Source organism: Petaurus breviceps, unplaced genomic scaffold, assembly GCF_028583685.1.
Source record: "Petaurus breviceps papuanus isolate PSGF00001 unplaced genomic scaffold, PetGlider_PUasm1.0 186, whole genome shotgun sequence".
NCBI lineage: Eukaryota > Metazoa > Chordata > Mammalia > Diprotodontia > Petauridae > Petaurus > Petaurus breviceps.
The window spans coordinates 1,040,256-1,053,648 of record NW_027185798.1 but is presented as its reverse complement, the minus strand read 5'-3'; the positions used below and the strand labels follow the sequence as shown (position 1 = coordinate 1,053,648).

General features: G+C 58.3%; 2 protein-coding genes across 2 annotated transcripts in view; both read right to left on the bottom strand.

Annotated features, from left to right (window-relative positions):
• The window catches only part of ABCF3 (ATP binding cassette subfamily F member 3), an 11,945-nt gene extending 11,176 nt beyond the window's left edge, over nt 1-769 (bottom strand). Inside the window, exons 1-2 of the mRNA XM_069089322.1 lie at nt 251-769; nt 14-161 (exon numbers count right to left, since the gene is read on the bottom strand). Of these exons, the coding sequence (XP_068945423.1) occupies nt 14-161; nt 251-323 (221 nt within the window). The 5' untranslated portion in view covers nt 324-769. The remainder of the gene's footprint in view (nt 1-13; nt 162-250) is intronic.
• A 530-nt stretch (nt 770-1,299) lies between these two features.
• On the bottom strand, nt 1,300-10,196 carry AP2M1 (adaptor related protein complex 2 subunit mu 1). The gene is made up of 11 exons (XM_069089321.1): nt 10,065-10,196; nt 7,323-7,439; nt 5,554-5,819; nt 5,212-5,294; nt 4,592-4,727; nt 4,366-4,507; nt 4,042-4,161; nt 3,753-3,888; nt 3,568-3,665; nt 3,077-3,188; nt 1,300-1,913 (listed from the first exon to the last, which is right to left on the bottom strand). The coding sequence occupies exons 2-11, from the start codon at nt 7,394-7,396 to the stop codon at nt 1,779-1,781; spliced, it is 1,302 nt and encodes a 433-aa protein (XP_068945422.1). The 5' UTR covers nt 7,397-7,439; nt 10,065-10,196; the 3' UTR covers nt 1,300-1,778.
• Between the last annotated feature and the right edge of the window lie 3,197 nt (nt 10,197-13,393).

Genomic DNA, 13,393 nt, shown 5'->3' with positions numbered 1-13,393 from the left:
AGCCCGTACGCACAGGCGCAGCGTGTTGAACATGCGCTGGCACACGGCCCGGATGCCCGCGCCGTCCTTGCTGTCCCCGGACACCTCCTGCAGCAGCTCCCCCACGGCCTCCACCAGGTCATCCACGGACTCGAAGTCAGCGCTGCCGCTGTGCAGGACGCCTGAAGACGCAGGGGCCCGGGCGTCAGGCGGCCCGGGCCGGGCGCCCCCTCCAGCCCCTCACACACCCGCCGCCCGGGCGCCCCCTCACCTGTCACATAGTCAAACACCTGTCCGTCGATCTCGGGGAACTCGCTCTTCAGGATGTCGGCGCACGTCGCCATGTTCCAGCCAGGCTCCGCTCTGCGCAGGCGCTTTGAAGACGCCAACGCGCAGTCACTGGCACACCCCACCCCGCCCTCCCTTCAGCGCCGCTCGCGCGCAGGCGCCGTGCGGACCCCGAACGGATACCGACCCATAGGACGCGCCCGGTCGACCCTTCCCAGCCTAGCGCGGATCCCTGTGCGCAGGCGCCATGAGGGCACCGACATGCAGTTTCCGTCCCGCCCCTTCCGACTTTTCAACGCCGCTCGCAGCTGCTCGTGCGCAGGCGCGGTCCGGTCGCTGACACGAAGTCCTCTCACTACGCCACGCCCCTCCTCAACGTCACTCGCAGGCGCCGAGGCAAGATCGCCGCGGACAGGCCACAGCCCCGCCCTCGCTTTCCTGAACTCAGCTGATCCCATGCAAGGCGATCTGGGGTGATCACAATCCCTCCGCCTTAGCGCTTTCCGAGTCCTAACGCGCAGGCGCCGGCGTAAGGGAGCGTAGAAGAGGCAAGACCCCCCCCCCCCCCCGGGGCTAAGGGGTGGGATGAAGTCAGCGGAGGGCACCACTCCTACCCTTCTTCCCCCTCCCCCCTTCCCAGCATCCTCCGCGGCACCCCCTCTCCCCGGCAGGTTTAGCCACGTGAACCACGCAGATGCCTCTTGGGACTTGTAGTCCGTGGGCGGGCACAAGCCCGGCCGGTGGCCCAAGGTCAGGCAGGGAGGGAGGGAGGGCCGGCCGGCCCGCTGCCGGGTATGAGCAAAGCCCAAAGCCGGAGAAGGAAGACCTGGGTGGGCACCAGAACTCTACCCACCGCGGAGGAGCCCGGACACACCCCTCCCCCAGGCCCACGTGGCCAGCTCCGCCCGCAGGCCGGGCGCCGAGGCCACTGACCTGGGCTCTGCCCTCGGGGCCCATGCCGGCTGTCACGTGGGCGGGCAGGGTCCATCCGGCCACAGCCCCTCCCCCGCCCCAGACCAGTGGCTCGGAGCCTCCGCTCTACAGAATTTATTGGGTCGAGAACTGGACAAGTCACACGTGTACAAAATGGAGCTCACACTATCCCAAAGCAGGGGGAAGGGGCGGGAGGGGCAGGAGGCAGTTACTGGCCTTTCAGGGAGGTGCAGAGGCCGGGGCTCTGGCATTCCGGGCCGCCCCCCACCCCCAGGAGAGGGTCAGAGGCTCGGCCACCCAAGAGACCCTGGCCTGGCTTTGGTCACAAAACTCAAAACAGCCCAGAGCGGGGCTGGGACGGACAAAATGAGGGGCGGGGGAGCCTCAGGGGCGCGGGGCCACTCTGTTCACCCCCTTCTGGTAGGGTCGGTCCAGACCTAGGCTAGGGGCTTGTGCAGGGGGTATGCAGCGATGCAGGAAGGAGACACCGACAGGGAGAAGGTGGGGGCAGGCAGCCCAGCCTGGCTCCTCCCCAGGGGGCACCCAGCTTGGTGAAGGTTCGAGACCTCGCTGGGCAGCTAGCAGCGGGTTTCATAGATGCCACTGCGGCCGATGTAGCGCACCCATTTGATGACATCGTGGTCGCTGTAGTTCAGCTTGGGTTCAAACACCTTTAAGTATCGCACCTTCAGGCCAGAGGGTGCAAACGGTACCTGGAGAGTGAGGAGAAGGTCAGGGGGCCTCCCCTTCCACCCCAGCACTCCCCTCCCTGCACAGGAGAGGCCCCCATGCTCCCTTCAAGCTCAGCCCCAGGGCCTGCTGCTCTGGAAAGCCACTGCTCAGACCTCCCACCCTCTGATTCTCCCAATCTGCGAACACCCGTGGTCTTCTCCCCCACTTCTCTGGCAGATTGGTGATTCTTTGAGATCATGGACCATTGGAGTGCACATGTGTGCAAGAAAAGCACCTAGCAAAAAAGGGAGAAGATATGGAGCTGGAGGGACCTCAGCACCATCATGCTAATTGAACGAGTCCCTCCTTCTTACCTACATGGGCCTCATTAACCAAGCCAGGCATGGAAGGGATAGGCTGGCTGGGCTTAGCAAGAATTTCAGGCACTAAGACAAAAGGCATTTTCACCCACCGTTTTCTCCAAAGAGCCTAGCTGCAGAATTCAGGGATGACCTAAATTAAACTATTCCAAAGTTCATGAGCAGAGATAAGTCAAGAAGACCCCAACTTGAAGGGCAACTGGCAATGTGAGTTTGAAACAGGTGAAATGGCTGGCCAGAGGAGCTGAAGCTCAGGCCCCAAGTACTAGTAAATGCATCAGGCCCTAGACTGATTGCCTACAAAGCCCCAAATGTGGAAGCATTTCCTTCTAAAATATTAAGACCAAGTGATATAACAAAAATCTTCATTACATGTGGCAATTTTTTCAGCATGAAAATTAGGGATTTTCTTTTTCTGCTCCCAAATTTCTTTTTCTTAAAGTATTCTAAATCCCTGCCCCAGACCACCATGTGTGGGCTCTATCATTAAAGAACCTGGTTTTCTGGGTCCTCTCTTGTCCTGGTTCTGCTTACAACTGGCTTTAGCTGGGCCTCCATTTCCTGCCCTCTAAACGTTGGGCTGGACAAGGTGGCCTCTTGAGATCAGCCACCAAGGGTGGGGAACCTGTGGCCTTCTAGGTCCTTAGGTGCAGCTTTTTGACTGAGTTCAAGTTTAACAGAACAAATTCTTTTATTAAGGGGATTTGTTCTGTGAAGTTTGGATTCAAAGGGTCGAATCTGAAGACCTAGAGGTCCACGTGTGGCCTTAATGCCGCAAGTTCCCCACCTCTGAGCCAGACCCACTGGCTTCCTAAGGATCTCACCTCGAAGTTCATGGAGATAGGAGGCCGGGCCCACTTCTTCTTGTCGTTGGTCGGTAGCAGCTCAATCTCCGCACTGATCTGTGATTCCTTCATTCCTGCCATGCGCTTGATCCTAAGAGCATAGAGGCAGAGATGGCTGCTTTGATCCTACAATCTGGGGAGTCCAGAGGTCAGATAAACAAACTAGGAGAGGAGACAAGGAGGGTGGCAAGGATGGCTCCAGACTGGGGGCCGGGCCTTGGGGGGTTTCTACACTTGATCTCTTTGGGCCTCAACTACCATATCTGTCAAAGAGGCATAACATCACCTGCTGTTTACCTTGCAGAGATATCTGCAGATGAATGCTCAAATGCTTGGTAATCATACAAGCTAGAACTTTAAGGTGTCATTAGGATGAGACCAACCAACAAAGAAAGGGGAACAGAGAGAGGGTCCAAGGGAAGTATGTAGGGACCTATGTGTATCAGCCCCTCAGGTCTCCCCCCACTCACTTCCACACGATGGCATTCTCACTGGCCTTGTACTTGGCTTTTCCCTTCATGCAGATCACTTGAACCCCACTTGTGTTTAGCGGTGTTGGGATCCGGACCTAGAATTCATGAGCCCATCACTGACAGCCCCAAGGTGTCATGAGTGCTCTTTCCTCCCCAACTCCCTCCCAGCCCCCTTTCCGCACCTCAATTTTCTGGGCCAGCAAGGAAGGTTTGAAGTTGGACTTAATGACAACTTTGACTTCCAGTTTGGTCCGTCCCACCTCCCGCACCAGGGGGATCACTCGGAAGGGAAGGATAATATCCTTGGTGGTCCGGTACCTGTGTAAAGGGGCAGGACAATCATGAAGCAGGAGTGCCGAGGGCAGGGGGCACCCTGCACTGTGAGGCCAGGGCAGGAGCAGGGTAAAGCCCCACTCCACACTCCAAGGCCTGGGGGGGGGGGGGGGCGCCACCCCATTATGCCATACTTGCCTCATAAGCTCAAACTCTCCATCAGGGGGAATGAAGCTGATGCTTCGTTCAGAGTCAAATTTGCTGAGCCTCACACACTGGTGGAAGGTACAGTCATCTATGGCGATGGACTGCTTCCCACTGTGGGCGGAAGCAAGGGGGTGAGCAAGGAATGGAGAGGGGAGGAGACAAGGCCAGCAAGGCCAGGGTTCTGGGAGGCGTCGGCCTAGCTCTCTGGGTCACCCAGAGGAGGACAAAGGAGAACACTGGGCCCGGGGCCTGGGGCCAAGGGCAGGGACATCATCAGCCAAGCCTCCCCTCCTCACACCTTGGGTCTGTGCCTACCTCTTGCCCGTCTCATCGGCCGTGCCCTTGCCCTGCTTCTCAATGACAATCTTGTCGTTCATCCCAAACTTGCACTCGGGCATGCCGCTCAGATAACTCTTCATGACAACCCGGCCAGACACATGAGCGCTAAGCACCTGCCCTGGGGAGGAGGACAGAAGAGTCAGGTGGGCTGTCCAAGCAGGGGGCCTGGCCCGGGGCCTCTTTGGCAGGCCCAGCCTCTCACCTTGAGGAGACATCAGCAGGTTGACACTCTCAAGCACATCCAGGAAGAGCTCATTCCGACGATATTTGATGCCCTCACGCCGCCAACCGATCTGCCCGGTCACCTGGCTGGTGATCTGAGACTGTTCTTCCTTTGTCTGGATGGAGGGGGAAGGGAGGGTCACAGGAAACTCACCAACAGCTCCCACTCCCACCCTTCTTAGTTCCCTTTGAACCCTGGCCACCCAGCCTCCCAAATCTGGGAAGAAACCCACAGGAAGGAAACTGAGGCCCCAGCCTACCTGATGCTGAAGAGGAAGGGAGCCAGGAGGGCGTCCACATCGGAACAGTGAGGGAGAGAGAGGAAGGTCAGGTCAGGTCAGGGCTGGGCCCCAGAGGAGCAACCCTGGGGCCCCCAGACTAAGTTACAGAAAAGAAGCAGAGACTCTACCCTGCCCCTCCCCCTGCCAGGAAGCAAAGAGCTAGAGCTAAATTCCTCGAAACAGGGATGCCGACTCAGCTGATCTCCAGCTGGGAGAAGGCCAGGCAGGCTCTCAGAGAAGAGTCAGTAACCATGGCAACAGGGCCGGCCCTGCACTTCCCCTCAGGGCACATGACTGAGCCCTGCCAAGGCTCTGGTACCTGGCTTTTAATGCCCTGCTGAGTGATGAACGTTTTCAGAGCTCCCGTCTCTGAGTTCTGTGGGTAGCCGAAGTCCAGGATCTCTGTGGGGGAAGAGAAGGCCATCAGCAGCAAGCCACTGGGTCTGGGGCGGGGCTGGCAGGGCCTGAGCTCCCCAGAGCTGCGCCAAGAGGCACCCGCTCAACAGCTTTTTCTTTAGGTTTTCACTTTTTACAAAGAAATGTCATCAAAACCCAGAGACAAGAGCAGAGGGGCAGCACAGCTGGGGGGGGGACCTGCAGGGCATTCTGGGCCCTGGCCCCAGGGAAGGCCCCCCTCCCCAGGAGGCCTGGCTGTCCTCACCGTCCAGCAACTCGTAGATGAGCACAAAGTTGTTCTTGATGTTTTCCTCGCTGATCTTGCCAAAGTAGGCGGCCATAACGTCACACATCTTATACAGGAACTCGAAGACCATGGCGGCATTGACATTTTGCTTGGTGACGGCTGCCAGCCAGATGTTGGAGCGCTTGACATGGAAGAAGCTGGTGCGGGCAATGTTGGTGACGGGGGAGCGCACCTGCTGCCGGGCATGAATCACGTTGACGCGGAAGGCGTCCACGGCATTCCGCCTGGAGTGGGGACACAAGGACTGTTCAGGGTCTAGCGGAGCAAGCCTGCTGGGGGGACACCCCCAGCTGCCATTCCCCCCGCCCTCCCTTACAGCCTCCCTTCTTGCTGGGGGTCAAGGTCAAGCTGGAAAGGTACAGGGGATGACCAGTTGCCAGGGACTAGGAGAGAGAAAACACCCTCTGGACAGGCCTAAGAGTTAATGACTGGCCGCCAGGCCTTGGCCTGAGTCTCCTCCTCGATACTGGCTGCATCTCCCTAGTGAACTGGGCCTTCAGCGGCCCAAGACACTCAACATGAGGAGCCAGATGAACATTCTGAATGGCTGTAGCCTCCAAAGGCCATCCTGCTCGCCAGCCCCCAAAGGACCAAGGAGGCAGCCCACTCTTGGGGGGGGCAGGGGGAACCCAGAGCTGTTCAACAGGGACTGGAACTGCCCAAGCTTGATCAGGATTGGATTCCTGGGCAAGTGGAGGGAAAGGGGGGAAGAGGGAGGTCAAAAATCAGGGTTGCGGGCAAAATGCCCCATGCCCACCTATGCCAAAGGCTGCAGCTGGCAGGCCGCTTACCTATTGCTATGGCAGCCAATGAGATGGGATGAGAAAAATGATGCCAGCGAGGAGAACAGTGACAGCAAGGAGAGAAAGGGTTAGACAGACACATGGACACACGGACACACAGACAGAGGAGGCCCATGGCGCAGGCTCAGGCCCTGGGTGACAGAGGGAAGAGGAGGCCCAGCCAAGCCCTGGCGAGCACAACAAATGCCATTCTCCTCAAGGCAGCGGCTGCCCAGCAGCTCCAGCCCCCAGCCCCCTCGGGCACACTGACTGCCTTGGCTCCAAAGAGCCAGGGAGCCTAGCCCTGAGCTGGGGCGAGGAGAGGGAGCCAGAAAAGAATCCAACTCAGAGCAGTACGGCCTCGGAAGGGGGCAGGAGGGGGGTGGGAGAAGCAGCTCTTTGGTCTCAGGGGATCCCTCTAATGGGACTGTTGAGCCAGGGGTCAGTGACTGGAAGGCCCCTTGGGGCCATCTAGTCCAGCTGCCTCCCTCCTTCTTACAGACTGAGAAAAAGAAACAGATAGCAAGTGACTTGTCCAAGGTCACAGAGACAGGCCTGCAACTCTAGTCCCAAGACTCCAAGTTCAGGGCTCTTCCCTCTGTGCTAGTCAGCTGAGTGAGCTCAGGCAGGTGACCTCCCTCTCTGGGCAGGATTAGAAGGCCTGAGAATTCTCCCGGCCCCCAGCAGGCAGCCAGGCTCTACCAAGGCCTTGCCAAGCAGGCCTGGAGCACTTTGGCAAAGCTCTTGCAAAGCAGCGGAAAGGCACAGTAGGGGTCCTGGCCACCCCACCCCGGCCATTCACAGACCATGGAGAAGCTGGACTGGGCCCAGGCCATGCTGTCCAAGCCTTCCTGCCTGGCTCTCTGAAGGACCCAAAGATCACCAGCCAGGCATGCGAGCGTGGGTGGGGCCGGTCCGCGTGCACAGACCACCAGGGACACTCACCCGATGTCATCTCGGTAAACCCGAGAGATGAGCACCTCCCCCTTGTGGTTGTAGATGAAAAGCCCTCCGATCATGGTGGCCACTCAGTCCCCTCTGCCCATGGCTCTGAGAACAGACCTAGGGAAGGAGACAAGAAGGTGAGGCCCAGGCACCGCGCAGTGGGGCAAAGAAGTGCCCAGTGGGCTCGTGCTCAGGGTGCATCTGCCTCACTCTAAGATTAAGAGACGTGGGGGGGCAGGGGGGCGCAGGGAGCCAGAGCAAGGGAGAGCAAGCCCTGCTGCCAGCTGGAAGAAGGCTGCCTGCCCCCGCCCTACCCCTCAGCCTCCCAGGCCTCACCTATAACCCAGGGGGCTGGGGAGGGCTGCCAGAGGTGGAGGGGAAGAGCTGGCACACCCAGCCAGCACCCATCCCCCTCAGGGACCTGCCACCAGAGTCACTGAACTGGCCCCAGCCCCTCCATGCTCTGCTTTTCCCAGGGCTGTCTCAGGGGAGCAGCTGGGACAAGGAGTGGCTCGGGTGGAAAGCATAGCCAGGGCCCTGGGAGTGTCCGATAGGAGAGGGCAGGGCAGATTAGAGATGCTCCCAGATCGAGGGCTGGGGCCTCAGGGTGCCGCCCCAAACACAGCAGCAACTTAAACAGCTTATTAGAGCTAACAGCTGAGCCGGCAGCTCTCTGGTTCCTAGGGGCTGAGAGGGAGGGAGGGGAATGACTGCCACTCCAGGGCACAACAGGGCCTCTGGGAAGATGCCCAGAGACCATAATGCTTGTGCCTGACAAGGCCCCACTTACTGCTAGCCGCCCACCGCTGGAGCTGGGTGACCTCAAGCTAACCACCTCTTTGGGCCTATTTCTTAACCTGTGAAATGTGAGGGCTGAATTGGGCCTGTAATCTGTGAGGCTGGTCCTAAAATGTTAGGATTTCTCCAATGGTTTCTGGGTGCTTGCCTGCAATCCTGCCAACTTAAGGAAGGGCCAACTTTATTCCTCCTCTCTGAGATTAAACCTCGAAATGGTTACCCCCCACCCCAGATGGGGTTTCAGGTCCACAACGGTGGACAAAAGAGCCAAAGGGAGATAACGCTACGTATGGCAAAGGGAGGTGAGGTCCCAGTGGGCCAGGACTGAGTGGCAACCCTGGGCCCAGCATCCCAGAGGGCAGAGGAGCCAAGCCCAAGGGTTTGCTTAAGGAGGGAAGAGTAAAAGTGACAGATTTCAGCTTTGCCCCAAGAACCCACAAGTGCTTCTGAAAGGCATGACAGTGGCAGATTCTGAGCAGAATGGGGGAGGGAGGAAGGGGGAATGGAGGAAGTTCCCTTCTTGAAAAAGGACAGGGCAGGAATGGGCAGGGGACTCTTTCTGGGAAACCCGGAAAAGTGAGGGAGAGGGGGGAAGGAAGGGGGAGAATGAATGTGTATGGGGGTGGGGGAAGGACTGAACTCAGTGGGGTGGGGGGAAGACAGGGCCTTTGTCTGAAAAGGAAAGGACACCTGGGGTGAACCTCCCTCTCTGACTAAGGGGAAGAAGAGCCATGTCCTCCAGGGTGGGTGGGGTCAGTCCCTGGAGGAAGGGAGAAACCCGAGAGGGCCCAGATCTGAGAAATGGGAGATGATCAGGGAAAGTGACCCTTGTCAAAGACACAGGCCCAGGGAGTAAAGCAGGTAGAAGGGGAAGGGAAGAGGGGTGATGAGCCCAGGGAGGAGAGAGGGGAGAAGGGGGGGCTGGGAGAGGAGGGAGCTGGGAGGCTCTGCAAGGATGCCAAGCTTGGACAGACAGGGCCCTGGCTCATCAGAAGGATGGGGTCCTGGGGACGTTGGGGGGGAGGGGGGAGGAGCCGCGAAGCCAGGGGGTGGGGCGGTGAATGGAGCAGACAGGAGAGGGCAGGGATGGGGTTGGAAATGTCTGGCCTGGGGGAATAGGGGAAGGGGGGGGGGGAGCTCCCCTCGGGGGGGGGGGAGGGCCCGGCCCCGTCCTGGGGAGGGGCCCTGGCCTCCCGAGCCCAAGAGCCCAGGAAATGGGGGACAATGAAAGGAGGGGGATGGGAGGGCAGGGTCCTGCCCCGCAGCCGGGGTCTCCAGAGTGCCCGTTCCCCCAAGGGTCAGCCCCAGGGCACGGGTCCGCGGAGCAGGGCCCAGCGGGCACAGGCTCAGGGTCTGGGGACGGAAGGGGCCTGGAAAGTGATTTAATTTTAACGAAATGAGAACCTTAATGCCAGAGGTGAAAAGGGACTTGCTCTAAGTCACAAAGCCATTACTGTTGGAGGCAAGATTCGCACCCAGGACCTCCAATCCGGCGCTTTCTCAGCGGGCTCCAAGGCCCCTCGGGTACAGCAGGGAAAGGATCTGTGCTGGGGGGCAGCTGCCCACGGGGGGGGGGGGGGGGGTGGGGGCCCGGCCGGGGGGGGGGTGCGGGCAGGGCAGGGGGCGGCCCCTCCCCAGGTCAGTCTTCTGGGAGGGGCGGGGTGGTCCTGGAGGTCCCGGTCCGGTGGGGGAGGTGCCGCGCAGCAGGGGGCCCCGGGGGTCCCCGCCCAGGGACGACGGCGGCGTTACTTGCGGAGTCCTCGACCTCCTTGGCCTGGAGGGCTCAGCCCGGGTCCCGGGGGATGACCCGGGGCCCTTGGGGGAAGTGGGGGGTGACCTTGCGGGGCGGGGGGGCGCCCCGGGTGGGGTCCCGACGGTCCAGGCCTGCCTCTCTACTCCCTCGCCCCGCCGCATCCCAGTGATCACCGCCGCGCCCTTGCTCACCAGGCGCCGCCGCGGCCCGTCCGTCCGTCGGTCGCTAGGTCGCTAGGTCAGTCCGTGCGAGGGTCCGGCTTCGCTGCTGCTGCCGCTGCCGCCGCCGCCGCCGCCACTGCCGCCGCCGCTCCCAAGATGTCCGCCCGCCCCCCGCCCGCGGCCTCAGCTTTCACCGCAGTGTCGGCTCCGCCCCGGCCTGCCTGCCCCGCCCGGCTAGGCCCACTGCGCACGCGCGCCAGCTCCCCTCGGACTACGACTCCCGGCGGGCCCCTCGGCGCCGGCTCCGGGCATGCGCAGGCCGCGACGCACTACAGCTCCCAGCAGGCTCCAGGGGCCCTTCCCTCTCCAACCTCGCCTCCCTCGGGAAAAGAGTCTCCCAGCATGCTTCGCTCCGTTTTCCCACGGAGCTTGCTGGGAAATGTAGTCGGCGTATGTCCCTGTCTAGCTCCCATAGGAGCCTGGATACAGAGTCCGAAGGAGCTTTGGAGGACATGGCTTCTGGGCTTAGGACTGCAAGGGACCTTGGAGGCGGTCTGAGTCCTGGCCTCTCATCTCACAGACGAGGAAATTGAGGTCCAGAAAGACGAAGGCCTGGCACCTAGTGGCAAGGTCACACAGGGAACATCCTGGGCAGAATTCAAACCCAAGTCCTTTCACTACTTCAAAGCCCCTTCTCAGGGACTCAAAATAAAAAATCCCATGGATTTGCTACTGGAAGGAAAGCCCCAGCGCAGCCCCAGAGAAGGGGCCCCAGGGGCCCCAGCTCCCCATACCCAGCCCTGGGCCCTCAGGCTCCTCGCTGTCCCCCAGGCATTCTGCAGACATGACCCAGGCACAGACAATGAGGATAAATCTCTCCAGATCCCAGATCCCCAGAGTGCCCCGCTCAGGAGGCCCTAGAGGCTCCCTCTTGTCCATAGGCCACAGGACAGCTGGCATTGGCCTCCAGGACTGTGGCTCAGCAATTACCAATTTATGCCCCTTTGTAGGAGTCATTTCCCACCACCAGGCCTTTGCACAGGCTGTCCCTCTCCCCCGAACGCTCTCCCTGCTCACCTCTTCTCCTTGTGTCTCCCTAACCAGACCAGCCTTCCTGGGCACCCTAATAACTTTGTACTGTTGAGTTTTCTGATCACCTAGTGTCTTCACAGGGATCTCCTTGAGGTCAAGGACTGTTTGGGGCTTTTGTTTGTGTCTCCCTGGTGTGCCTGAACAAAGCTTAATTAATGCTTGCCGAATGACTGATTGACTGGCCACCAGACCCCTAGTAATTCTAGTCCTGGGTTCCTGAGACCCTAATTCTGACCATCACTTTACAGCTAGGGAAGCTGAGGCCTAGGGAGAGAGTGCAAAGGGCCCTGACTGAATGTTATAGAAATGTAAATTTTTAAGATCTTCCCTGCCCCTAGGTTAAGTGCACCTGGAGCCTGTGGCTAGAGGCTTGTTTTTCAGGAGATACTTTGTGATTGGGCAGTGGGTCAAGAGGGTTGTGACATTCTCTGAGCCAGGAGAAGGCTATATAAACCCTGATGTGAGGCTTTGCTTTGGGGCTCACTTTGAGAAGTGTTCTGTGATTTGACCAGATGAGACTCTGGGCAGCTGTTATTGAGAGCCCCCTGGCTTTGAAAACCCAGATGTTGATGCTTCCCTCTCTGGTAACTATGATTTGGTATGGATGTAATGGTTAGACAGTTGGAAGCCTGTCTGCTTGATATGTTTCTCTGTATTGTAACTTCTGATTGTAACCTCTGTATACTCTGAAGTTCAGGGTGATGACCTTTTCCCCCTGAACTAGGTAAACGATATATGTTTGAATGATTAAAGAAAGATTGTTAACCCACTTTAAGTTGCTTTCCTTTAGCAAAGCAGATCTAAGAACCTGTGTTGGCAGACACCCTGGGGATGCTGGGGTGCTTGTCATTACACAGGATGAAAGCTTTTTGAGGATGGGGACTGCTATATTATTTCTAACCCCCAGTGCTGTATTAAGAATGTAAATTTTGAAGATCTTCCCTGCCCCTAGGCTAATGTGCACCAGAAGCCTGGGGAGGGAGGCTTGTTTTTCAGTAGATACTTCTTGATTGGCCAGTGAGTCAATAAGGTTGTTACATTCTCTGAGCCAGGAGAAGGCTATATAAGCCCTGATGTGTAGCTTTGTTTTGGGACTCACTTTGAGAAGTGTTCTGTGATTTGATCTGAATTCTGGGAAGCCGTTGTTGAGAGTCCCCCGGCTTTGAAAAACCCAGAATGTGGAAACCCAGATGTTGACTGGGTATGGATGTAATGGTTGGACAGTTTGGAAATCTGTCTACTTGATGTTTCTGTCTTGATAATTATGCCTGTATATTTTGAGGTTCAGGGTGCTGACCTTTTTGCCCTGAACAAGGTAAACGATATATGGTCTGACTGATTAAAGTAAGCTTGTTAACCCCTTTTGAGTTGCTCTCCTTTAACAAAGCAGATCCAAGAACCTGTGTGAGCAGGCACCCTGGGGACACTGGAGTGCTTGCTGCAACAAGTGCCTGGCACATAATAAGTGCGTAAATGTGTTTGTCGTTCAACTGATTTTTTTACTTCAGCGGGGCCCACTGGAGCTCCGAAATCTCAGCCCTTCTTTGGAGGAAGCAGATTCTTCCCTTCAAAAGGCCAGGCGAGCCATCCTCCAACCAAAGAACTGAAAGGAGTCTGTTGTCTGGGGCTTCTCCTGGACCTGGGGCTGCCCCCTAGGATGGCCAAGTGGAGGGTGCCTGACACACCGGGAGGGAGGGCACGGGCAGAGGCAGGCGGCTAGAACCAGCATGCAGCCCAAGGGCATCCTACTGCCAGGCAGTTGTGGAGAGGGATGGCCCAGGCTCCAGTCCCAGCCCCCCCCACCCCCAGCCCTCAAAAAGGCAGAGAGCATCCACTCTCCTTAGCCTGGCACTCAAAGCCTTCCACCATGGAACCTCAAATCTGCCTCTGAAAGCAAACATTTCTTTATTAAGTTCTTGCTGAATGCAGAGCACTGTGCTAGGCATTGTGGGGGGATCTCAATCTTAAATAAACCTCAGTCCCTGCCCTCATGGAGGGACAGGACACACACAAAGACAACTGAGGCACCAATGAGCCTGGAGGCAGGATGATCCAGGTTCAAATGTGGCCTCAGACACTTCCTACCCAATCATTTAACCTGCTTGCCTCAGTTTCCTCAGCTGTAAAGCAGAGATAAAGTAGCCCCCTCGGGATTGTTGTGAAGATCTCTGTAAAGCACAGTACCAGGCACATGGCAGGAGCTCCATACATGATTATTCCCCACCCCCCAGCCCCCCACCCACATCCCTGTAGTACCCAGTGCTGAC